Source organism: Pan troglodytes, chromosome 18 (genome assembly GCF_028858775.2).
Source record: "Pan troglodytes isolate AG18354 chromosome 18, NHGRI_mPanTro3-v2.0_pri, whole genome shotgun sequence".
NCBI lineage: Eukaryota > Metazoa > Chordata > Mammalia > Primates > Hominidae > Pan > Pan troglodytes.
Window position 1 is genome coordinate 12,096,576 of NC_072416.2, and position 26,912 is coordinate 12,123,487.

At 41.1% G+C, this 26,912-nt stretch overlaps 1 protein-coding gene across 1 annotated transcript in view; it reads right to left on the bottom strand.

The window, feature by feature from the left end:
- LOC129137493 (uncharacterized) overlaps nucleotides 1-26,487 on the bottom strand; it is a 43,380-nt gene extending 16,893 nt beyond the window's left edge. The window contains exons 1-4 of the mRNA XM_054669685.2: nucleotides 26,439-26,487; nucleotides 24,748-24,857; nucleotides 8,939-9,016; nucleotides 883-950 (exon numbers count right to left, since the gene is read on the bottom strand). Coding sequence (XP_054525660.2) covers nucleotides 883-950; nucleotides 8,939-9,016; nucleotides 24,748-24,857; nucleotides 26,439-26,487 — 305 coding nt within the window. The remainder of the gene's footprint in view (nucleotides 1-882; nucleotides 951-8,938; nucleotides 9,017-24,747; nucleotides 24,858-26,438) is intronic.
- Between the last annotated feature and the right edge of the window lie 425 nt (nucleotides 26,488-26,912).

The following is a 26,912-nucleotide window of genomic DNA, read 5'->3' on the forward strand; positions in this document are numbered from 1 at the left end:
TGTTGGAAAAAATATTAGTAGAGCATCTATGGTGTGCCAGGCATGGAGCCAGGTGATAGGGCTTGAATGGTGAAGAAGACAGGCAAGGCCCCCACCTTCATGAAGCTTGCATTTTGTGATACTTTATTAGCATCTGTGGTTTCCTATGATGCATCCAGTGGGCACATTCATTTATGAGTTAATCAGACCTAACCTGACCTCTGTCCCTACAACGCAATTCACATTTAGCTGCTCAATGAACATGGGCCCATTAGCTTTCTGCCTCCACTCGGATGATAAATTTGACAGTAGCCCCTAGTTGTGCAAAGATAAATCACTCCAGGTCCAAGTTGTAAACCACAGAAATAACAGCAATTTATATGTACCCCAGGAGTCCCTGGTGAGAACTCCTACACTATTTATGATGTGTAGTGACGAAAGTTAAAAGCTAGAACGGGAATGGCAGCTTTATTTTATTACCATCTGCACACCACAAAAGAAACCCAAATGGAAATGCTTATTGGAAAGCCACTTAGGAAATCCTCACGACACAAAATTTATCATGAAAAAAAAAAAAAAACAAAAAAACGCAAATCACACAGAGCTGCAGTAATATTTTTAATACTGGCTGAATGCTTCCGAACTGGAACAAAGAGAGATTTTTCCATCTTCTCAAATAACTTCTAGGCTTATGGTCAAAATCTCGATGAGCAAAACGTTACACGGACTCCAGTCACAATAATAGCAAATAAATAATTCCTTTGCAGTGTTTATATTTAGAGAGTTTGGGACACCTGGATGACACAGAAAATAATCTTTTCACATTACACATGAGTTTTTCTGTGATGTCATAGCCTATGGGTTTGAATTTTAGTTTTCAAGAGGCAAACATAGGCAACTTACTTTGACTCTTTAAATCTCAGTTTCTTTATCTCTAAAATGGAGATAAAGTACGACTCATTCAGACAGTCCTAAAAATTTGAAACAAACATGGAAAATATTTAATACCTCCTTAGTATCTAGTCTGAATTTTATTTTTATTTTTATTATTTATTTATTTATTTATTGAGACAGAGTCTTACTCTGTCTCCCAGGCTGGAGTGCATTGGTGTGATCGCAGCTCACTGGAACCTCCAAATCCCGGGTTCAAGTGATTCTCCTGCCTCAGCCTCCAGAGTAGCTGGGATTACAGGCACCCACTACCATGCCCAGCTAATTTTTTTTTTTTTAATTTTTAGTAGAGACAGGGTTTCACCATGTTGGCCAGACTGGTCTCGAACTCCTGTCCTCAGGCAATCCACCTGCCTTGGCCTCCCAAAGTGCTGGGATTACAGGTGTGAGCCACTGCGCCTGGCCTAGTCTCAATTTTTGTATTTAGTCTGGTTCATAGTTAGTGTTCAGAAAATGATACTGATCATGATGTTGATGATGATGGCAACGTTATTGGATGATATTGGAGGATGGAGAAGGGCAGAAGGTCATGCAGGGGGCAATTGTTGCGAAAAGCATACCAGGAGGCAAATATTGTGTCTCTCAAAGAACTAAATGGCACGAAATCAACTAAGATACTTTGGACATGGGAACTGTTCAAAGACTTGAGTTTTGGTGGATGAAAACCATCAGAAGGGAGTAATCTAATAGCCAGGGTGAAATGGTTTCTCCTTAATCAATTGTCAGTCTGGCTTATGCGTTGAGTGTCCCTATCAATTAGTAATGCCTGCCATGAGTCAGACCGCAGGCACAGCAACATACATGTTGTTACTCTATGGACTCTAGTGAAGGGATCCCAGGCTAAGTTTTAATATTTCATACCTATGATACTCCCAAAGTTTAATATTACTCAGATGAGGCTGTCTCATTAGTTTTGAGAATAAGAACCATCTGTTTCTGTTTTATCTCTCATTCCTCTAGCACATTGACAATTATTTGGTGTTCAGTGGATTTTTTATATATATATATACATGCAATATCCACCCTACTGACAGAAGTGAATATTTGTTAAATCAAATTTAAAATGTCTTTCAGCTACTGATTAATTAGTATTTAATATTGTACTCTGGACTGCAGCATGTTAAAAAGATCACTGGAAAACTTTCGTCCCCATGCAACTCTCTTTTAAAAAAGTGAATGATGGAAAACAAATGACTTACACTTAAAAAATTACCTTGAGCTTATCACTTGCTCTATAGACATAGATTTTTGTAAAATCCTGGTTAAAGTTGTTCCAGGTATGACTTAATGACTGGGTTTGTGATTCTCCTTCCAAAACTGTTTATTTGCTTCTCAAAAAACCAGTCTTTGTTCTAGGCTAAGCCTGGCTCAAGACAGAAATTCTCCACTAGGAACTTATATGCAATAATGCTACAATCTCCCCCAACTTTTTCCCCACAATTATTGTGGCAATTTATGTTGCAAGAAAAAAGGGAAATATTTAGGATGCGGTTTCGTCTAGGGGACTTACCTTTGCCCCTTACTGTTCTAAGATTTATAACATTACCAATGCTGAGGCAAGACCTTTCTAAAGAACTTTGGCCAGTGCCCAGGGAATCATGAGTTTTTCTAGTCTGACCAGTAGGAACAGGTACTGTTTCTGACCCTGTGTGAGTCTCAGGTAGTGTTTCTTCTAATCCTTTTGGACGTTCTTTCCATGGGCTTGGGTAGTTTCCTCACATCCAGGTGCTGTTCAGTGTTCTGCTCAATACACCAGGGGAGCCTCTACGGGTCTCTCTCCTTTACATCCTGCAAACTCTGTTTACTTCAGATTTCCTGGTCTTATAGCTCCATCTCCTCAACTCCAAGAGTCCATGGAGTTGAGGAAGCTCTTCCTGGCTTCCCTCTCTTTGGGCTGCTCCTGGAAATTCTGTCAAGGCAGTAAGAATCATAGGATTTAACTCGTTTGTTTCTCACCTCATAGGGGTCACTGTCTCCATTGTCTGCGGTCCACTGGCTTTAAAACCATTATTTTGGCTGGGTGCGGTGGCTCAAGCCTGCCTGTAATCCCAGCACTTTGGGAGGCCGAGGTGGGCGGATCATGAGGTCAAGAGTTCGAGACCACCCTGGACAACATAGTGAAACCCTGTCTGTACTAAAAATAGAAAAAAAATTAGCCACGTGTGGTGGTGGGTGCCTATAATCCCAGCTACTCAGGAGGCTGAGGCAGGAGAATCACTTGAACCTGGGAGGTGGAGGTTGCAGTGAGCCAAGATCATGCCATTGCACTTCAGCCTGGGTGAAAGAGCAAAACTCCATCTCAAAAACAAAAACAAAACAAAACAACAACAACAAACCATTCCTTCTTGTATTTTTTTGTGTCTTCATAGTTATTTCAGGTGCAAGGGCAAATCTGATCTGTTAATCCAGCTTAGCCAGAAGCAGACTCCAGAAGTAGAGTATATGACTCTTTACTAACTGATAAATCCTGGCACATCAAGGTGTCAATAAATATTTGTTGATTTGGTTCAGTTTTCAGTCTTATTTAAACAACCTGCTTTGTGGGTCTTTTCAGAAATGATCACAGAAACAGAATCTCTCAACTTAACAGCCAGAAACGAGCATCAAGGTCAACTTGTCCTGCTCTCTGAGGATCACATAGACAGAGACTGTGATGCCAGAACCTACCTTCTGTGACAAAAGTTTTTTTTTTTTAAAAAACACATAGAGGCATCTGGTTTAAAGCAATTTCTTCTGCATTGTTACCTTTACTGTCTTCGTCTCTCAGGTGGGGGAAAAGGGATATAGAAGCATATAGTCTAAGCTGGGAGTTAAAAACACTAGGTTAAAATCCTAGCTTTGCTACTGAATAGCTGTGTGACCTTAGGCAATTTACTTAACCTCTCTGAGTCTCTGTAAAATGGAGGGAAAAAATGCTTCTCTGGAAGAGTGGTTAAATACTTGAAAGAGGCAATGGAACTGTCTTATGACTAGAGCATAGTAGGTGCTTAACAAACAGTAGCTTATTTCTGGCATTATAATTAGATGAGGGGAAGGTCCCTCCTAGCACAGACCCTGGAAGATTCTATGACTCAGGGAGTGGGCAGATTGCATCCATGGTCCCTGCCCTCATTTGTAGCTACCTGAAGGGCCTGTCTCAGCAATAAAAACAGCCAAGTGAGCACAGGCAGAGAAACATCATTTCCTCCTCCTCTTGAGGGCAGGAGTCCAGGCGCAGCCCCAGCAGCAGGTAATGCCCTAAAGCCAGGTAAGGATGCTCCCTCCTCACTAACCTTCATAACCACATCAGCAAGCTGGGAAGTTTTAATAAGCTCAGCTGGATCAAATCGCTCTGCTCCTGAGTCAGCTGTCCCAGGCCTGGGGGGGTGGTGTTGGTGGCCTGGTTAGAACTTTCCTCTGGCTTCAGGGAAGTGAGCCCTTTTAGCAATGTCTTTTGCTCAGGACAAGGCCAGATGGGTACAACCATGAGAGGCACGACAGCTACGACTTACTGAGTTTTTACTTTGTGCATTTCCACCTCCAGCAGCTGCACTCGTTACTTTAGTAAGCATTGTAGATCCAATTCGTCCATGGCTAGTCTGGGATGAGCCAAGTTATGTTATTCTCTGACTTTAAAATCCTCTAAAAACCATCCTTTACGCTTGGAATAAAACACAACGTTCTTACCATCTCCTAAAATTCCTACATGATCTGACCCTGCTTTCAGCTGATTTTCTCTCCCTTTTTCCTGCTTTCTGTGTTTCAGCAACACTGTCCTTCTCTTTCTTGAACACATACATCCTTTCCTGCCCTAGGACCTCTGCATTTGCTGTTCCGCTGATGCTTCCTGACCCTTCCTGGGATATTCTTTTATGTGATTTTTGTATGTCTGTCCTGGTCTCATCCTTCAGGTCTTGTTCAAGTGTTAATTGCTTCAGAAGATCTCCGTTCAGCATTAAAGCCACTGGTTGATTTGACAGATACTGTCTTATTAGTGCCATTATTATTTTCATTTTTATAAATGACAAAATTGAGGCTTGGAAAAGTGAAATAACCTGCCTAAGGACCCACAGCTAGTAAGTAGTACAGTTGCAATGGAATAGAAAGGCAAGTAACTGTGCTGTTGTTTTATATGAGGCTTGCTTACTTATCAGGGGAATCTTCTTTTGGGAAGTCATTTTAGGTTCAAATTGATTCGTGTTGCGTCTCTTTCTCTGACGCATACTCAGACCGTGTTTGATTACTGGTGTAAGCAAACTTCCCTGATCAGAATGCTAGCCTTCCTCTTTTCCTGTGGGCCAGCACCTCTATCATTTATCTTATTACAAACCCAATTGGAAACAGCTCATGCTGTGGAGAGACCAAAATTGCCAACACTAAACTTGTCTACTTTCCAAAGCAGTTTGTGAAATAAAAGGGGTAACAATTTTTCCCCCTCAGGCCAATTCAGTATAGTGATAAGAATAGGTCTCAACACCAGGCACAAACAATATTTCCCTGTCGGTGTGGGATCTACACTTGTAGATCATCTACACCCTCACCCAAGCCCAAGCACTTCTTATCCACTTCTTTCCCCTTCCTGCTACTGAGATATGTCCCTGATTGAGACCATCAATGCCAGATGTTGATGGACAAAATAGCCATGAAATGTTTTTTCTCTTTTCACTGAATTCCCTGGGGACTCCTGGACTTTTTCCATGGGAGGCCAGAGAAAGAGCATTGGATTGGAATCAGATAAAACCAGGTTCAAAGCTCAGAACTCCTACTCATCAGGTAAAGGACTTTGGGTAAAGTAATTATCCCTTTCTGAGCCTCAGCTTTCTCATCTGTAAATTACTGGCCTTACTGAGTAGTTAAGAAAATTAAAAGAGAGAATACGTCTCAGATCGCTTGGTATACATCGTACTGAGTGGGAGGGTAGAATGATCGTCAAAGGTGCAAGTTTGCATTTTTACTAGTTAAGTTGGTTTACCATGGGGAAGGTACTTATTTTCTTAGCATGTTGGTTAAGCTCATCTAACATATCAGGATAGTAACAGAACATTTGTCATTAGGCTTTTGTATAAATTACATAAGTTAGTTCATGGAGAGTTCTCTTTAGCCATGGCTGGAATGTAGTAAGTGTTCAACCAATACGATTATTACAATTGATATCAACTTTCTTCAAAAATGTCAGCAAATGGAATTTTTGGTTATTGTGCACTCTCTCAATCTTTCTAGGATTTTAAGCTCTGTCCACATTGCTGGAATGGAAGGAGATATGAGTAATGGAGACTCATTCCTCTTCACCAACCCCTGGACCACTTCTCTTAGGAGCTCTTTTCTGTTAGGATGAGTATAGGCCCTAAAGTGGCCTACCCCACAGACCCTCTGGACATGCCCTGACATAATCAGATACCAGAAGCAGCACAGTGGGGGCTTTTGACCCACAGTGCTACTGCTCAAAGCAACTTGGAATGAGAGGAAGTGGGTTCTTTAAGAAGAGTACCGTCCTTCCCCCAAATCAAAATACCACTTCCAGCCTTGACAAAGCAGCTGGCTTTGGGTTAGCCTCCCTGCTTTAAAAAAGTATAAAACTAAACAAAATTTATGCTTCTAGTCCCTGGGTAGTAAGCAGCCCAAGACTGTGATCCTGGAGTGTGGGAAACTCATGAAGTAAGACCCACATCAATGTAGTATTGGCCGGGACAATCTTCGGATCACGGTGCAGAGAGTTGGAGCCTGGGTAGGAAGTAGCAGTGCTACTGATCTGATGAGGCAGAGATCAGAGATCAGGACTGCTGAAGTGGCTGGAAGCTATAAGGCAGGGCACTGGAAAGGAGGGAGCTGAACAGAGAAATCTCAGTAAGTCTCTGTAGGGATTCTAAAGGATTCCTTGGCTGAGGGATGCACATGTGCAGAGCAAAATTATGCAAGACTTACCAGTGAGTCACTGTCATGGGCTGAGAGAAGATAATACTGCAGGTTAATGAGTACTAGGAGATGTGAGAGTTGTGGCCTACCCACAGTTGAGAAACCTTGTTAAGATGTTGGTCATCCAGATGAGAAAACAGGAAAAATACTCCTATGATGTGGGAATATATTATAGAGCGAGGTCTTCTCTGGATCTTCTCTAACAGAGCTTAAAATCTAGCCTGGCAAAATCTGCAGAGACATCAACATTTGGAGTTTGAGGGGCTTAGGAAAAACCTTGGGGATTCTATAGATCTACTTTAACAAAGCATAATGCCAAGACTACACATGTTAAAGGTGATTCCTCAGTAACTGATCTTCCTTAGAGAATAAAAATCAACATTCTTTAGAGTGAAAGAACCCAGAGTCTCTATAATGTTCCTTTATTGATGTCCAGTATACACTAAAAAATCACTAGACATGCAAAGAGTCAGGAAAATGTTAACCATTCACTGTCAAGAACAAAAGTGAGTTTATAGAAATCAATACCAAGATGATGGATATTATGAAAAAGAATATAAAGCATCAACTTATTGGTTGATTTTTAAATTTATTTAAAATAAATTTTATTGTGTATATTTAACATATACAATATAATGCTATGGGTAACATACAGATAATAAAATGGCTGTTATAGTGAAACAAATTAACATATCCATCATCTCACAAATTATCTTTTTTTGTTTTTTGTTGCAAAAACAACTAAAATCTACTTATTTAGCAGAAATTCCAAATACAGTACAATTTTATTACCTATAGTCTTCATGTTGTACATTAGACCTTCAGACTTCTTAGTCCTATATATGTACTATCTCATATCAGCTGACTTACATTTCCTTATTTCTTCACTACTCCTTTTTCTTGTCCCTGGTAATCAATATTTTAATCTCTACCTCTATATATTTGACTTTAGAAAAAATAATTTTATAATATTTTTCTTTCTGTGCCTGGTTTATTTCACTTAGCATAATGTTCTTCAGGTTTATCCATGTTGTGCAAATGGCAGGCTCTCCTTCTTTTTAAAGCTAACTAGTATTTCATCATGTTTCTTTATCCATTTGTCCACTGATGGACATTTAAGTTGTTTCCATACTTGGCTATTATGAATATAAAGCATCAAATTAAATATATTCAAGAGCTTAAAGGGAAATATGGCCCTTCTGGGTAAACAGATAAGGAATATCAACCAAAAATGGAAATTACATAAAAAACATGAAAATTATGAATTGAAAAGTATTGTAATTTAAATTAAAAATTCACTAAATGGATTTGATAACAGATTGGAAACCCATTTGTGATGAAAAACTCTTAGGAAATTGAAACAGAAGGGAACATCTTCTATTTGATAAGCAGCATCTATTAAAGCTGTACAGTTAACATACTGTTTAGTGAATACTTTTGCCCCCACCCTCCACAATATTAGAAACAAGGCAAGAATATCTTACCACTATTAAATTTTTTGCTAGATGGGGGAACTAGTTAGTGCAACAAGGCATCAAAAGTAAGAACAAAGGTATGGAAATTTGAAAGGCATAGTAAAATTTTTCTTTATTTTCAGATGACATGATTGTCTACATAGAAAATTCTACATAAAATTCTAGACATAATAAATGAAATTAGCAAAGTCAAACAATTCAAGGTCAATATAAAAATCACTTGTATTTAAATCTGTTGATCATAAGGAACTAAAAAATGAAATTTAAATATCATTTAGAAGAAGATCAAAAATAAAATATTTAGGAATGAATTTAATGAAAGATATGCAAAACTTTAATAGTAAAACCAATAAACATTGCTAAGAGCAATTGAAAAGGAAAAAGAAGGGAGATTGAGAGAGATACCATGTTCATGGATTGGCATATTCAATATGATTGTGGTAGGTAGACCTCTAATATGGCTTCCAATGATCAGCATCTCCTGGTATTCATGTCTTATGTAATCGACTCCCTTTAGTATGTGCTGAGTCTAGTGACTTGCCTCTAATGAATAGAATATGGCAAAGATGATAGAATGATTCTTCTGAGATTAGGTTCTAGAAGACTTGACTACTATCTTCTTCTAACTCTCTCTTGCTTACTTTGATGAGGCCAGCTGCCATGGTGTAAGCTTCCTTATAGAAGGATCCACGTAGCAAGGATTTGAGGGTAGCCTCCAGCTAACAACCAATAAGGGTGAGACTGTCAGTTCAACAACCTGTGAGGAACTAAATCCTGCCAGTAACCACTGAGTGAGCTTGGAAATGGATCCAGTCAAACCCTCAGATGACTGCAGTCTTGGCCACCAAATTGCATCCTTGAGTGAGATCCTGAGCTGGAAGACCTAGCTAAGTCATGTCCATGTTACTGACCCACAGATAATCTTCTGAGATACTAAATGCTGTCATTTTGAGTTTGGAGATTTTTTTTTATGTAGCAGTAGATAACTAATAACATTGTTATTGTATTGTTCTCTCCAAACTTACCTATAGTCATAATCCCAATCAAAACCCAAGCAGGCTTTGTAGAGTACAAAAGATCTAGAATAGCCAAAACCATTTGAAAAAGAAGAGAGAAATTAGGGAAACTGCACTACTCAATTTCAAAGCTACCATATCAAGACTGTAAAAGTTTTGAAATAAAGCTACAGTATCAAGACAGTGTAGTATCAGTGTAAAGACAGAGTCTAGAAATAACCCACACATATGATCAACTCATTTTAGACAAAGACTTTAAGAATTCACTTGGAGAAATGGGGTGTTTTTTTAACAAATGGTGATAGAAAAAGAGGATATTTAGAGAGGAAAATGTGAGCCTTGGTCTCTGCTTTACACTATACACAAAATTTCATTTACAATGTATCCCAGACCTAAATATAAATGCTTAAATCTATAAGAAGAAAACATAGGAGAAAAATCTTATGATTAAGACTTAAGACTTATGACATAAGACTTACGTCTTATGACTTAAGACTTATGACATAAGACTTACGCCTTATGACTTAAGATGTCTAAAATTAAAAAGAGTGACTATGTCAAGTGTTGTTGAGGATATGAAACAACAGGAACTTTCTAATGGTACGACCACTTTGGAAAAGAGTATGTCAGTGAAAATGTTAAATACACACTGATAAGTTAAATACACACTCATAAGACTCAGCAGTTATGCTCTTGGCTATTTATCCAAGGTGAAATAAAAATGTACATTCACAAACAGACTTGTACCTGAATGTTCACTGCAGCTTTATTTCTAACAGTCAAAAACTGGAAAAAACCCAAATGTCTATCAACAAGTGAGTGAAAAACAATTTTGGAATAGTACTGTACAGTTAAAATGAACATCCTATTGTTACATGCAAGAACCATGACTGGATCTCGAAAACAGCCTGGGTTAAAGAAGCCTTACGTTGAAGAGTAAATACTGTATGATTTCACTTTAAAAAGTTCCCGAATCAGCAAAAATTATCTATGGCAATAGAAATAACATCAATAGTTGCCTAGGGTGGAGAGTTGAGGATTTATTTCAAAGGGGCAGATGGTAACTTCTAGGGTGATGGAAGTTTTCAGTGTCTTTTTTCTTTTCTTTTCTTTCCTTTTTTATTTTTGTTTTGAGACGGAGTCTGGCTCTGTCACCCAGGCTGGAGTGCAGAGGTGCAATCTTGGTTCACTGCAGCCTGCGCCTCTGGGGTTCAAGCGATTCTCCTGCCTCAACTTCCTGAGTAGCTGGGATTACAGGTGCACACCACCGTGCCTGGCTAATTTTTGTATTTTTAGTAGAGATAGGGTTTCACCATGTTGCCCAGGCTGGTGTCGAACGCCTGACCTCAAGTGATCCGCCCGCCTTTGCCTTCCAAAGTGCTGGGATTACAGGTGTGAGCCACAGCGCCTGACCCATTTTCAGTATCTCGATCAGGGTAGTGGTGACTGTTGGAGAAATACCATATAGTTCAAAAGAAAATCCCCTCTCAACTCAGAAAGGTAGAAGAGAAGGCAGACGATTTCATTACTGAATAAGCATTAGTCCAGAATGTGATGTACATCACAGGCAATCTGCCGCACAATTGCAAAGATAGAAAGAAATCTCACCCTTTTATACGGTCAAGCAGATACAACCCATTACCTGCAGATTCTCAAGATAAACAATAAATAGTCCTCAAGTCAGAGAATTTGACAGCAACATTTGTCATACATAGTTCACCCTAGATTCACTTAGTAATTGGGATGGCCATCTGTGCTTGCTAATTGGCTTTATCCTAAGGAAAAATAGACTTCTCACATCTTTATGACAGGAGACAGTTTTGTAACTTGCAGTGAGGTGCCCACTCCAGCTTGGATTAGACTCCTATTCTCCCACAGGAATTGGGAGATAGAGGCGCCATCTTTCTTGATGATTACATTTCTAAGAGATGGTACCCAGGTCCCTGAGAAAGCCATTTCTGGCTCCTAAAGCTGGCAAGAGACTTAGTTCACTTTTAAAAAGATTTACATACATTTTAAAGAGACAGAGAAAGAGCCTACAATTAGAGGTTTTCTAAAGTAAATGCTCTAACAAAAGAGAGGGAGAAGTCTCTTTCATTATTTTCAACAGGGAAAATTAGGCCTCTTGTTTTTAATTTGTCTTTGCCACTACATGATGTAAGGGTATATCTTTGTCCAAATTATTAAACTGTACACTGAAAATGTGTGCATCTTAGTGTATGACAATATACCTTAAAAAAAGGTGATTTAAAATATGCCACGAGTCCTCTGGAACACTTCTGCAGACAAAAAAGATAACAAGTGTTGGTGAGGATATGGAGAAAAGGGAATCCTTGCACACTATTGGTGGGAATGTAAGGTAGCACAGCCATTATGGAAAACAGTATAGAGAGGTGCCTTAAAAAGTTAAAAATAGAACTACCATGTGAGCCAACAATCCTACTACTGCATACATATCCAAAGGAAATAAAATCACCATGTCAAAGAGACATCTGCACACCCATGTTTATTAGAGCACTATTCACAATAGCCAAGACATGGAAGCAACCTACGTGTCCATCAGTGGATGAATGAATAAAGAAAATGCAAGGCCAGGCACGGTGGCTCACGCCCGTAATCCCAGCACTTTGGGAGGCTGAGGCTGGAGGATCACGAGGTCAGGAGATCGAGACCATCCTGGCTAACACGGTGAAACCCCATCTCTACTAAAAATACAAAAAATTAGCCGGGCATGGTGGCGGGTGCCTGTAGTCCCAGCTACTCGGGAGGCTGAGGCAGGAGAATGGTGTGAACCTGGGAGGCGGAGCTTGCAGTGAGCCGAGATCGCGCCACTGCACTCCAGCCTGGGTGACAGAGCAAGACTCCATCTCAAAAATAAATAAATAAATAAATAAGAAAATGCAGTATATATACACAGCAGAAAAACTGTTCAGCCACAAAAAGGAATAAAATTCTACCATTTGTGACAGCATGGACGAACCTGGAGGACATTATATGAAGTGAAATAAGCCAGGCATTGAAAGACAAATACTGCATGATCTCACTTACATGTGAAACCTTAAAAAGCTGATCTCACAGAAATATAGAGTATAGTGTTAGAGGGGTGGGGAGAATAGGAGACGTTGGTCAAAGGATACATAATGACAGGAAGAATAAATTTCAAGACATCTATTGTGCAGCAAGGTGACTGTAGTTAATGATGTTATGCTGTATTCTTGAAAAATGTAGAGTGGATATTATGTGCTCTCCCCACAAAAATAATAACCCTGTGAAGAAATGCATTTGCTAACTATTGGGTTGGTGCAAAAGTAATCGTGGTTTTTGCCATTACTTTCAATGGCAAAATGTATACATACTTTAAGACATCGTGTGATACATAATAAAACATACTATGTTATCTGCCAATTAAAAAAAAATTAGGCTGGGCATGGTGGCTCATGCCTGTAATCCCAGGACTTTGGGAGGCCGAGGTGGGCAGATCCTCTGAGGTCAGGAGTTAGAGACCAGCCTGGCCAACATGGTGAAACTCTGTCTCTACTAAAAATGCAAAAATTAGCCGGGTGTGGTGGCAGGCACCTGTAATCCCAGCTACTCAGGAGACTGAGGCAGGAGAATCGCTTGAACCCAGGAAGCGGAGGTTGCAGTGAGCCAGGATCATGCCATTGCACTCCAGCCTGGGCAACAAGAGTGAAACTCTGTCAAAAAAAAAAAAAAAGAAGAACGGGAGAGAAATGGCCTTTCGGCAATGGTCAAACTGTGATTTCAGGAAGTAACCTCGGGCTCTCATGCTGTGGTTTCTGTGGGAAACAGCTCTGCCAGTCTCCCATTAGGAAAAAAAATTATCCCTACATAATACTTAATGTGTGTCAAATGAGCATTTCTCTCTCACAGACGAGAAACCCAAAGCTCAGAGAGTTTTAGGGATTTATCTAGGATCTCATGGCAGGGAAGTGGGCTGAGTCCACATGCAATTCCTGATCTGTCTGATACTAGAACTTCCTTCTTTTTACTATACTCTACAGTTTCTTTTGAAGCTGTATTTTAAAATTACTATTTCTTTTAAGAGTCAAATTGAGCTGGGGGTGGTGGCTCATGCCTGTAATCCCAGCACTTTCAGAGGCCAAGGTGGATGGATCACCTGAGGTTGGGAGTTTGAGACCAGCCTGATCAACATGGAGAAACCCCATCTCTACTAAAAATGCAAAATTAGCCAGGCATGGTGGTGGTGCATGCCTGTAATCCCAGCTACTCGGGAGGCTGAGGCAGGAGAATTACTTGAACTTGGGAGGCGGAGGTTGCGGTGAGCCAAGATCGCGCCATTGCACTCCAGCCTGGGCAACAAGAGCGAAACTCCATTTCAAAAAAAAAAGAGAGTCAAACTGATGAAGGTCTTGATCCTCTTGGAAACAAATATCTGGAAAACATCTCTACAGTGATCTCTGAAAGGTGGCCTGGAACAGTATCAGAATTCCCACTTAAACCCCAGCTGATGGCTTTGGAAAAGTCACTCCATCCATCCAGTCTCAAAATTCCTTATCCGTAAAATGAGACTGCCAGTATCTATTTCAAGATTTGGAAATAGTAAATGGAAACGCAGGTCAATCATTAGGCACAGAGCAGGCTTTGCAAGGTAACAGTTATTGCTGGTTATCATTAACTGTATAGTCATCAGCAGAATCTCTTAACCAATATGCTGGGCTCAGGGAACCCCAGGGCCATGAGTCAATGGGGAGAACAACCAAGGACACCTGGGTCTCACTAGCTGGTTCTGAATTGTGAGATGTCTCAGTTCTTGTTTTCCCTTGGTTACCAGATGGCGACCCCTAAGATGAGGCAGCTATACAAATCGATTGTGATGCTCTTGTGTTACTTTTGTAAGACTCTGATCATTTCTGGCCCTGTAGACACCACCACAATCTGTCTAACTGAACTCTTCAGCAAAAGGGTGATTTGTTCCCATCTTTACCATCTGAACCAGAGGCATCCATGAGTTAACCTGGCATTGTCTCAGGAGAAGCAGGGATGATTTATAAAGACAGCGACGACATAACCGTCTCCATGACCCAACATGTCTCACACCTCTTTTCATTTGTCAAACAAATTAATCTGGATATGTCATTTAAACACAACAGCTACAGTCACTCAAAGAGCTGAGGCTGGGCAAGATGGAAGATGTGTCCATTCTCCAAGCTGGGATAGGAAAGCTTTGCCAAGCCTCATTCCATCCTAGCTTTTTTTTAGCCCTTGATTGCTTTATGATAAAAGATGCTCATTTTCTTGTAACCCCTTAAAATTTGGAAGGATAGGGTGGTGATGTCTATTCTTAAAAAAACCACGGATGATAGTAAAAATAAGAAAAATCCTCTGTGTTTCCCTTTAGTTACCCATCAATTCATACTAAGTCTGTCTCAGATGGGTCAAAGAGAATCCTTGTACTATGGTATGGTTGAAAACTGAATGTGGCTTGTCAATATTTTACTTGGTCTATGTAGTGGGGGTTTTAATTTTGTCCATGTTTCTTTTTTCTTAAAAAATAGAGAAAAGTAACAATGCCTATGTGCCTATCAACCAAAAATAATCAACTGCATATTTTTGTTTGTTTGTTTGTTTTGGTAGAGGCAGGGTTTTACCATGCTGTCCAGGCTCATCTCAAACTCCTGGGCTCAAGTGATTGATCAGTGTCAATTTCCTAAAGTGCTGAGATTACAGATGTGAGCCACTATGCCTGGCCTCAACGCCTGCTATTTTCATGATACCGATATTTTTTTAATGGAGTATAAATCTTTATTTGCCAATATTTTATAAGGTGAGGGTTTTGCATAAAAATATGGATTTCTGGATTGGAAAATTGAAAAAGCCTGAAAAAAACTGGGTTTGCATGTGGTAACATTTACCTGGAACTGACTTAACTGTTCCCCATTAAATAGAGTAGAAACCTTCCAGTTTGCCACAGTCCCCACCATTCCCCTTTTGCTTCTTTCTCTCTCTTTCTTTCCTTCTTTTTCTTTCTTTCTTTCTTTCTTTTTCTTTTCTTTTCTTTTCTTCTCTTTCTTTCTTTTCTTTTCTTTTTTTTTTTTTGAGTCCCGCTCTCTTGCCTAGGCTGGAATGCAATGGCGTGATCTCGGCTCACCGCAACCTCTGCCTCCTGGGTTTAAGTGATTCTTCCACGTCAGCCTCCTGAGTAGCCGGGATTACAGGCACCCGCCATCATGCCCAGCTATTATTATTTTTTTTTTTGTATTTTTGTAGAGACAGGGTTTCACCATGTTGGCCAGGCTGGTCTCGAACTCCTGACTTCAGGTGATCTGCCGGCCTTGGCCTCCCAAAGTGCTGGGATTACAGGCGTGAGACACTGCACCTGGCCTCCCTTTTGCTTCTTACAGACAGCTTGGTTATCTATTGGACCCTTGTAGATGGGTGGGTTTCTGATTTTTTTTTTCCTGTGGTTTTCTTTCCAGTTTTCCTCCTCCCTGATGGTTCCTTTGGTTTCTTAATTTCCCTGATCTTTCTAGTACCCCACTTCTTCTTCCTCTCAACCTTTAGCCAGAATGTCAGTTTTTAAGTCCCTACCCTGGCTGGGCTTTGAGGAAAGTGGAAGCCAGATCCTTCAGGTGTTGTGCTAGGAAGGAAAGGACGCAGCAGCATACTTTTTCAGTTAAGCCTGGAGAAAGAACTTTCAGACAAAGCTTTCTTTTTGGCCGTCTTTTAGCATAATTTCAGTTTATCATAACTTTAAATAAGTATAGCTTTTCTATCTTTCCCAACATGACTCTCTTATGTCAGAACAGCAGGGGGCACAAAATTATTTCCTGGGAATAGAATGAGGTGGAGACAGTCCCCATCAGGCCACTTTGGAAAACATGAAAAATATTACAAAGCAGAAAAAATAATTTTTAAACCGAGAGTTAGCCACTCTGGTATATTTCCTCCAGTATTTTAAAATTTATTTTATCTCCATAGTTGAGACTGAAATAATACAATTTTGCATTTTCATTTTTTTGCTTGTCATTATTGAGTAAATATTTTCCTATGACATTAAAAATGCTCATAAACATAATTTTAATGACTGCATAAGTCCATCATAGTAATGTACCCTCATTTGTTTAACCAGTGCCATACTAGGAGACAGTTGGACTGTTTCCTGTTTCCTGTTCACTGTGTTGTAAATAACATTGTACATGAAACATTGTGTTTCAGAATATTTCCATATGATATTTTCTTTCTTTTTTCTTTTCTTTTCTTTTCTTTTTTTTTTTTTTTTTTGAGGCAGAGTCTTGCTCTGTCTCCCAGGCTGGAATGCAGTGGCACGCCATCTCGGCTCACTGCGAGCTCCGCCTCCCGGGTTCACGCCATTCTCCTGCCAACTACAGGCGCCCGTCACCATGCCCGGCTAATTTTGTTTTTTCATTTTTAGTAGAGACGGGGTTTCACTGTGTTAGCCAGGATGGTCTCGATCTCCTGACCTCGTGATCCACCCGCCTCGGCCTCCCAAAGTGCTGGGATTACAGGCGTGAGCCACCGCACCCAGCCCCATGTGATATTTTCTAAAAGGAGGATTTCTGCCTTGAAGAGTTGGACATTTTTAATGTTCTTGATATATTTGCCAAGTCGAAACTCACATTTTGGTATTTGCGGGTAGTATCTTCATTGTACAGATATTGTGAAATGTTGGTGCAATGCCCCCAAAGGACTGGGTGACCCAAAGTGATGGGGAGGGAGGGTGAGCACTAGGGTGATGGATGAGAGATGTTTTGAGCCTTCTTGAGTGGAAAGTTGATATGGTTTGGCTGTGTCTCCACCCAAGTCTCATTCTGAATTGTAGTTCCCATAATCCCCATGTGTCGTGGGACTGACCAGTGGGAAGTAATTGAACCATGGGGGTGGTTACCTTCATGCTGTTCTCATGACAGTGAGTGAGTTCTCGTGAGATCTGATGGTTTTATAAAGGACTTTCCCCACTTTCTGCTGGGCACTTCATCTTGCTGCCACCCTGTGAAGAAGGACGTGTTTGCTTCCCCTTCCACCATGATTGTAAGTTTCCAGAGGCCTCCTCTGCCATGCTGAACGGTGAGTCAATTAAACTTCTTTCCTTTATAATTTACCCAGTCTCAGGTATGTCTTTAGTAGCAGTGTGAGAACAGACTAATACAAAAGCACACCCAGATTCTGAGGTTTCCCACAGAAGTGCATTTTAATCCCAGCTAAACGATTTTTCTGAAATTGGCTTCTCAGTTTCCACCACCACAGAGGTTTAGTCAAACCAGGCATGTCAGCTCACTTTTACAGTCATTCCGTTTTTCTACCTGAATCATCATTTTTAAAAATTTTTCTTTCTCTCTCTCTCTCTTTGTTTTAAATACAGAGGGAGTCTCACTACATTGCCCAGGCTGGTCTTGAACTCCAGGGCTTAAGTGATCCTCCTGCCTTGGCCTCCCAAAATGGTGGGATTACAGGTGTGGACCACCATGCCCAACCTTTAATTATATTTTTATCGATAAATAATAATCGCATGTATTGATGGAGTACAGTGTGATGCTTTGATACATGTATATATTGTGGATGAGGAAATCTGGCTAATTGACATATCTATTACCTCACATACTTACCATTTCTTTGTGGTGAAAACATTTGAAATTAACTGTTTTAGCAATTTTGGAATATACAATACATTACTATTAACTAGAGGCACCTTGCTGTGCAATAGATCACCAGAATTTATTCCTCCTGTGTAACTGAAACGTTATACCCTTTACCCATGATTTTATTTTCTCACTCCAATGCTCCTGCTAGCACATTCTTAGCATAATGTAGGGAGATGACAAATAAACAAATATTTAGATTATATAATCTTTTTGTTTTTTTGAGATGGTGTCTCACTGTCACCCAGGCCGGAGTGCAGTCGTGCAACCTCAACGCACTGCAGCCTTCTCTTCCTGGGTTCAAGCGATTCTCCTGCCTCAGCCTCCAGAGTAGCTGGGACTGCAGGCATGTAACCACAACGCCTGGCTAATTTTTGTATTTTTAGTAGAGACAGGGTTTCACCATGTTGGCCAGGCTGGTCTTGAACTGCTGACCTCAAGTGATCTGCCCACCTTGACCTTTCAAATTGCTGGGATTACAGGTGTGAAGCACCATGCCCGACCTAGATTATATAATGATGACAGCTGATGATGTTATGGAAGAAAAATCAAAGTGTAGGGATGAAGAAGACTGAGGGTAGTGTTTCATTAGAGTGCTTATGGGAGGCTTCTCAGAGGAGGCAGCATTTGAACGGAGACTTGAGTGAAGTGAGGAAGCAAACCATGTGGACATTTGCTGCAGCATGTTCTGGGCTGAGGCATAGCAGCACAGAGGTGCTGAGGCAGGAGTGGGGTTGGAGGGTTCCAGAAATGTCCAGGAGGCAAGGTGGCTGGAGTGGAGTAATTCAAGGCAATGTTGGAAAAGTGGGCAGGAGCCAGATCAGTTAGGGCCCTGTTAGGGTTCAGTTAGGGTCGGCCGTGGTGAGGACTTAATCCACACGTGAGGGACAGGCAGGGGGCTCTGAGCAGTGGGGGGATGTGATTCGAATTTTCTTTTATTAGCAGCATGTTAGCTGCTGAATGGAGGCCAGATGGGGAGAAAGGGGGCGGGGAGCAGAGGAGAAACGTAGAGCCCAAAAGGAGGTTGTCACAGTGGTCCAGATAAAAGATGACAGTGGCTTATATTACATTATTATGGTGGCAATGGTAAGAGATGATTACGTTGAGTTATGTGGTGGTGGTTTTGTGTGAGTATGTTTGTGTGCATGAGTGTGTGTGTGTGCGTGTGTGTGTGTGAGAGAGTTTTATGGTATGATTTGCTGCTGCTGCTTCTGCTGCTAGCGAGGGTGTGTGTGTGTGTGAAAGAGAGAGAGAAATGTGGCTCAACTCAGAATTATGTCATAGGAAAAAGTAGGAACGTAGCAACGGTTCAGCCAGGGCTAAGTCAGTCTAGGTAGATTTGATGTTAATGAATCCAGACAAATGAAAAAAGTCATCAAACAGCATCTTCCCCAAAATGCAATATAAATTCAGCAAATGGATAAGCTGATGCTACTTCTGTTTCTACTCAACATGAGGACAATTACAGCTAAACACCTTGGAGAAAGTTATCCAGTGTATAAGTTTTGCTAATTCCATTTCTAAAATAGCTCTAAAGTCTTTGCCTGCTCGTGGTGGGGATAATTAAAACTAATGAAGTGAATTTAGGGGTGCGCATCAGAGACTGAGCAGAGAGAATCTGATGGTGATTACAGACAGGCTGCTGCTGCTTTGAAGGTAATCGTTGAGCGACCCTTCTTCATTTGTATTCATGAAGATAAGGAACCGTTTTCGGGAGGCTGGTAAACATTTCAGAGGAACCATCCACATGTCACATTTTACAATTTAGAATTCTCCATTACAACTCGGGAGTTCTAGGGTTTTAGCTACTGTTTACAGATGACTAAGCATGAGACATTATAAGTCTTCTATTCTCATTCTGAATAATAAATTTAAGAGATGAAAAGCTAGAGATAGGAGGGACAGAAGGGAGAGAGGAAAAGAAAGAAACACACTCATTTGTGTATTTATGGTATATAAATATTTATTGAGTACCTATTATGTACGAGACCCTGTTGTGTGCCAGATTGTGTTCAAGATACAGAAGATACATAAATAAAATAGACAAGGCCTCTCTTCCCACGTCTAGTGGGGAGAAGCAAAAACAGAAAAAATATTAGTTGGTGATAATTCTTGCTATGCAAGAATAAAAACAGAAGATGAGTCAGAGGGAGACTGAGTGGTCAAGTTGTCTCAAAGATTGTGATTTTTAAGTTGAGATCCAATGATGAGAAGGAAACAGACACCTAAAAATCAAAACGAGAACATTTGAAGCTAAGTACTTGATGGGGCAAAGGAACAGAGGGAGACCACATGGCTGATGCAGAGTGTATAAGTTCAGTTTTCAAAAGCTCACTCTGATATTGCATGGAGTGCGCTGTGGAGGGGCAAGAGTGAGACAGGAAGACCCCTAAGGAGGCTCCAGCAACCGTCCCATTGAGACAGGGTGATGCCTTGGGCCAGGAGAGTGGTGGAGGAGGTGGAGAGCTGTGAATAGAGCCAGTCACTGGTTTGAAGGTGGGATTGCTGAGTTTTGCTAACGAGAAGAAGAGGAATCAAGATAGCTTAAGAGTTTTTGGTTGACTGGTGGAGAGATGACGGTGCCATGTACCAGGATGGAGAAGAGCTGGGGGAGAAGCAGCATGGGAGGGGTGGTTAGACTTCCTGAGTCTGGGTTTGGGTATCTTAACACTGAGATGCCATTTAGACATTCAAGTGGAGAAATTGAATGCATTTAATTAGAAGTTGAATTAGACATTCAAGTGGAGAAGTTGAAACAGAGATTCATGATGACACAGAGGAATAGAGACTAAGGGAGCAGAGAGGAAGAAGAGTAACAGAGTAGAGATGCTAAGGTCTCTTCTTGCAGCCCTGGGAACTCTTCTTGTCTTCACGTCATAGGACCCCGGATAGAGGATCAAGCTGTCCCCTCAAATTCTCTGTCCTTACGATCCTCAAAAACTTAGTTTCTTCCTACTGAACTCTAGTTCAAACCCTGGCTGTGGCATCATACAGACCTGGGTTCAAATTGCAGGATTGCCACTTACTATGTGTAAAATCTTGGGCAACTCATACAATGTATCTGAGCCTTATTTTCTTGATCTTTAAAATGAGAATAATACGACTGGCCTCATGGATTATAGAGATAGTAATAGCGAGACTTTGTGGAGCATTTATCGCATTATACATCTTATTTCATTTTATCCTGAACACAGTCCTAAGAGGTAAGGAATACAATTGCTCCCATTCTACAGATGAAAAAATTGAGGCTCAGAGAGGTTACATGACTGGTTCAAAACACCACATCTACAAGCCAGGAGAGAGAAAGTGACTTCTCCAAGTTTATATCATTCGTCAGTGCCCACAGTGGTATTCAAACTGGGGCAGCTTGGCTTCAGAGCCTGGACTCCATTCCTTCTTTTTTTTTTTTTTTTTTTTTTACCATAGAACTTGACATATAGTAAGTGCCCCAGAAAACGAGAGATGCTTGCTTTTCATTGCTTTTGTTCTTATTACCACATCATATTTTAATACCTATTTACCAGTTTGCTTTCACATTAGGCTCTCGAATTCCTCAAGGGCAGGGACTGTGACTTAGCCACAGCTGTGTCACCCTTGCCTGGCATGAAATGTGGTACTCAGCAGGTGTGCAGTAGATGTTGCTTAAATAGAAAGCACAACTGCAGGACAGGCAGCCAGAATTCCTTTATCTGCAATTCTTCCAGTGAATTCCTTTATTGTAATCCTTCCAATAAAGTATACTTCCTCTGTATTTGAAAGAAGACACTCTCTTTTCCCAAATGGAAGAAACTTTACCAGTCCACAGGAGATGAGGTAGATGACGGAAGAAATACTTCAGCAAGTTCTTTCACCCTTGAGCTTCACCCTCAGCAAACAGAGTGTCTCATCAAAACAGGAATTAAAGCAATAAGTTGTATCTGGCATCAGCCAAGTGCCCACACAAAGGCTAAACATAGCATAAGGGAAAGAAAAGACTCCATGAGGCAGAACAGGAAACTTCTTCTAATTCATTCTGTTTCCAGCATGTGAGACAGTCAGTGTGTCGTGGGCAAGACAATCAAATTGAAATATGGCCCAGCTAAACACAAGCGCTGTTCACATGGGAAGGTCAAGAAATCCAACGACAAACTTTTCGGGGAGGTAGGCGGAATGAGGTCCTTAAGGCGAGTTCTAATTATCTAGGCTGTGTCCATTTCAGAGCTTGGGGCTGGCCTAAAAAACTCAAAGTCCCCAGGCTCCAGTGAGATGGTTATCTAATAATAAGAGAAATAAATCAGGAGGGGTTTATGATAGCTTTGCAGTCAGTCTGTGCCTCTGAGACTGCAAATCATTTCATATGAAAATGATGAAGTGTGTCAGTCTGCACCCTTGATCTTGGAATGTGAATGTCCATGAGGATTGTGCTGGCTGTGGGGGTCTCAGGGAAGAAGTATGGTGATGCTGTGGCAGTCCCCCTTTCCCACATCTCCTGAGATCCCTCGAGCACTGCAGCAAGGGGGTTACTCTTGGTACTTAGGGATGTGGGAGCACAGAGCTGCTGGGGGTATGGTGTAAAACTTGGAAGGCTCGGCTGGGTGTGGTGGCTCATTCCTGTAATCGCAGCACTTTGGAAGGCCGAGGCGGGCAGATCACTTGAGGTCAGGAGTTGGAGACCAGCCCAACATGGTGAAACCCCATCTCTACTAAAAATACAAAAATTAGCTGGATGTGGTGGGACGGCTCCTGTCATCCCAGCTACTTGGGAGATTGAGGCATGAGAATAGCTTGAACCGGGAGGCAGAGGTTGCAGTGAGCCAAGATCATGCCACTGCACTCCAGCCTGGGTGACAAAGTGAGACTCTGTCTGGAAAACAAACAAACAAACTTGGAAGACTCACCACGTTCTGAAAGCATTGTCTGTTGGTATAAATCTCCTAACTCCTGAGTGAGCATCTCACCTCTCCTGCTTCATCTACTGACCCCCTGCAGGGATTGGCTGTGGGAGGAAGAGAGATAGTGGGAACACTCTCAGATGATCTCGGAGTGGACCCCAAGTCCATTGGACCCAGATTCTAAATTTCCCCCATTCCTGCCCCATTCCTCTCTCTACTTCACCCCATCAACACCACTGACTTAAAAACCATTTTATGCTATTGTAGCACTGTAGAATTTCCATGGAGTTTAAAATCTGGTTCAAGCTCCCACGCAGCACAGGACTCTTCCTGCTGTAACCCCCTTGAAGGGGGTATTGTTGTTCTTCTTGACTACTTCTGAAACAGGATTCCCAACCAGAGATGATTTTGCCCCTCAGGAGACACGTGGTGATATCTGGCGACATTTTTGGTTGTCACGACCTGGGGAGAGTTGCTACTGGGATCTGGTAGGTTGAGACCAGGGATGCTGCTAAACACCCCACAATGCACAGGGTGACCCGTCATGACAAGGCATTATCTAGCCCCAAGTGTCAATAGTGCCAAAGTTGAGAAGTGCTGCTTTAGAGGTAGGAAGCTCATCACCTATTCTCAGGACAGTGAGCCGTCCTTTATTTTCAGATAATTCTAGTCAGTATAAGAAAGGCATATGTTTAAGAGGCAGGTGGCTTTGGTACAAACTTATATGGAGAAAGTTGAGATTACAAAATTCTGGGTATTGCCAATGGGACTGAAGAAATTCCTACTAGTGACGCCAAAAAGGTTGAAACAAGGTTGCCCAAAGTTATTTCCAATGCAAGTATCCAGATTTCACTGAATGTCTCAGACCACAGTGGGTCCAAGAGTTGGAAGTCAATATCTAAAATCAGAAATGCAGTGGGCATTATAATTTTAAAAAGATAGACATAGAGAAATGCAGCCCCTCCCTGAAAATGCACAGTGAAAGAAATTGAAAATGAAATGAAATTGAAATGAAATGATAATCATGGAAAACCAGGATTTTCGAAGTGAGGACTAATGAATAAGAAATAGCAAATGGAAATGAGTTGTATAGTAGCTATAATTACTGATTTATTATGTGCTGACAGTCCCTGATACTCTTTCATTCTATCTCTCGATGCTGTCTTTATTGTTGTGTTTAGGTGAGTGTAAAAATGTATAGTAGCTGGATGAGATTGCCTTCTCTATTATTGGCAGACTGGCAGTCTTTAGTAAGACAGAATAAAGAGACTGAGGTTTCATTAGTAGAACAGTGACAACTACATTACACTCAGAGAAAAAGTCAGTATTAACAGGAAAAGGGTGTGTTCTGAAAAATACTATTGTGCAAATTACATTTTTTTTTCTAAAAAGTAAGGGTTGGTTGGCTATAGATCAATGGCCTCTAAACTTTTTGGTTGTGCACTGAATTAGAATTTTTCGAACATTTCCACGCAATATATATGTTTACTTATTTTTAAGTTGTCAACACATACTATTGTGTTTGTATATTGTGTATCTTATAAAACACATATTAAAATAGACATTAAAAAGATGATGATAACAGATATTTTCTTTATGCACCCCAGTAAATTGTTCTGCCCAACCTCAGCCGCTAGTATGAATGCTCACCTCTCAGGAAAAGCAGTTAACATGTGTTGCACCTACTGTGTACAGGCACTGTCCTCACACTTTATGCATGTTAGCTCATTTAACCCTCCTAACAGCCCCAGTAGGGAGAAACAATTGCAATTCCCACTTCACAGATAAACGAATGGAGGCATAGAGAGGTTAAGTAACTTTCCCAGCAACAGATCCAGCTGATCGGTGGGAGATCAGGAATTCAAAACTAATGAGACTGGCTCCAGAATGCCTGTCTTAACCACTGCACTCTGCCATCTCTCACCTGAGGAAAGTGAAGAGCTTGATGCTTTTTCCTGCAAAAGAGTAAGGAATCAGAGGTGATGTTCAGGATCCAAGGGCTGTAAGGAGTTTCTTCATTGATAGAGCAAGACCCTGGCAGAGAAATAGAAAATACCAAGGGTATGAGGGTAAGGAGAGGAGAAAGAGGCAAGAGGCTGGAGAAAAGAAAGACTCCCAGGGACGACTCCCAGGGACGACTCCCAGAGGTGGGCCCTGATTAGGTTGAAATGCATTTTGAAGGGAATTATTTGCACCACCTGCTGCACTTCATGAGTGGTCAAGATTCAGTGTTAGGTTTTCTTTCTGGTAATAATTGGACCCATCTTTTGGATGCCAGGCAAGTTGGAGGCGTTACTATGATAAAGCCCTTCATGAGTTTGCTCCTAACCTTGATTCCCTGACCTTTTTCCCATTTTTCTCCCAAAGTTTAGTGTCCTCTACCACATGCTTACTACAATGGAGAGCTCCAGAAGCTAAACTTTCAATATAGAGGTAGGAACACTCTTATTTTTTATATGAACTCGTACTTTCTGTACAAGCCTTTGCAGATCCTTTCAGCATCTGAGCAATCATATAGCTAGAATTATAGCAGATGAAATCTTAGGGACCCCATGGTCCAACCTATTCCTCCTAGATTAGGACTAGAGAGGGCAAGAGCTTTGGCTGAGGTGTCCTGTGCTGCATGCATTAGTCCTAGATCGCTGGTATGCTGGCTAGATCTTTGCATGCTGGCAGGTCAGATTTGAAAAATATTTTTTAGCTTGAGGATTTACAAGGATGAACTCAGCTCAGTGCCAGTCGGAAGGCAAATTTTTGTTTTCTCTTAAACTATTGAGAAGTATGATTATACTAAAGGTCCCTGCTATGGGCTGGGTTTTGTCCCCGCAAAGTTCATATGTTGAAGCCCTAACCCACAGCACTACAGAATGTAACTTTTTGGAGATAGGGTCTTTAAAGAGATGATTAAGTTAATATCGTGGCTGTTGGGGTGGGCTCTAATCCAATGTGACTAGCATCCTTATAAGAAGAGGAAATCTGGACATAGAGATACACCAGGGGTGTGTGTGCACGGAGGAAAGATCATGTGAGGATACAGCAAGAAGATGGCCATCCAGAAGCCAAGGAGAGAGACCTCCTAATGAAACCAATGCTGCAGACACCTTCATCTTGGACTTCCAGCCTCCAAAACTGTTGGAAAATAATTTTCAGTTGTTTAAGCCACCCACTCTGAGGTATTTTATTATGGCGGCCCTAGCAAACTAATATGGTCCTCTTTACTCCTTATAGTAATGATACTAGTAGCTAATATTTATCTTCAAATGCATTTATCAATCTCCATAAATCGTGTGACGTCAGTGAAAGAATTAGCTTCATTTTACACATGAAAAAACTGAGACTAATAGAAGTTAGGATAGAGCTGGGCCTGTTGATGTTCTAAAGCCATGCTCTTACTACGGGGGTTGTTAGAGTAATAATGGGGTCACAGTAGTCAGGAATTCTCAGACAGGGGGATGATGCCACTGTGTCACTTCCTGTTTGACAGGAAGTAGGACAGAGCAATGGAGGGAAGCCAGATTTAATGTCAGAAGTCTGGACCATCAATTTCATCCCTTCCCATTGCCTCCTTTTAAATTTTAGTCAATTCAATAAATATTTTCAACTCCTTGTCTGTACCAGGCACCAAGCCACAGAATGGAGTTCTGGCAATGAACACTGCAGACATGGCCGCCCTTAGCCTCATGGAGCTTAGGGTCTGGGAGCATTGTCAGTTTCTGAATCCTCCAAGTGCTAAACTATCTTCTCTCTTCAAATTAGAGAAAAGCAATGAGACAGCAGGCCTGCTTCTTTGAGTGTTTTTTTCTTTTTTGTTTCCGTTTTCTGACAACCATACTTCACGTCTGACAGAGGAAATGATTCTTTTTGTCAGTGATAAATTTATGAGTTTTCACTGTTTGTGAAGTTCCCTAATTAATTCTTTATAGACTTCTATTGGCAACTAAATTTGTGTTTTGAGTTAAAAATGGGAGTTCAGATGAATTACAGTTGAACATTCTGCTCCCTTTGAAGAGCTCATACTCCACATTCTACGCTGTTAATCTCTCTGCTTACTGAGAGGCACCGTTTGTCTTGCAGTGACGCACGGCGGGT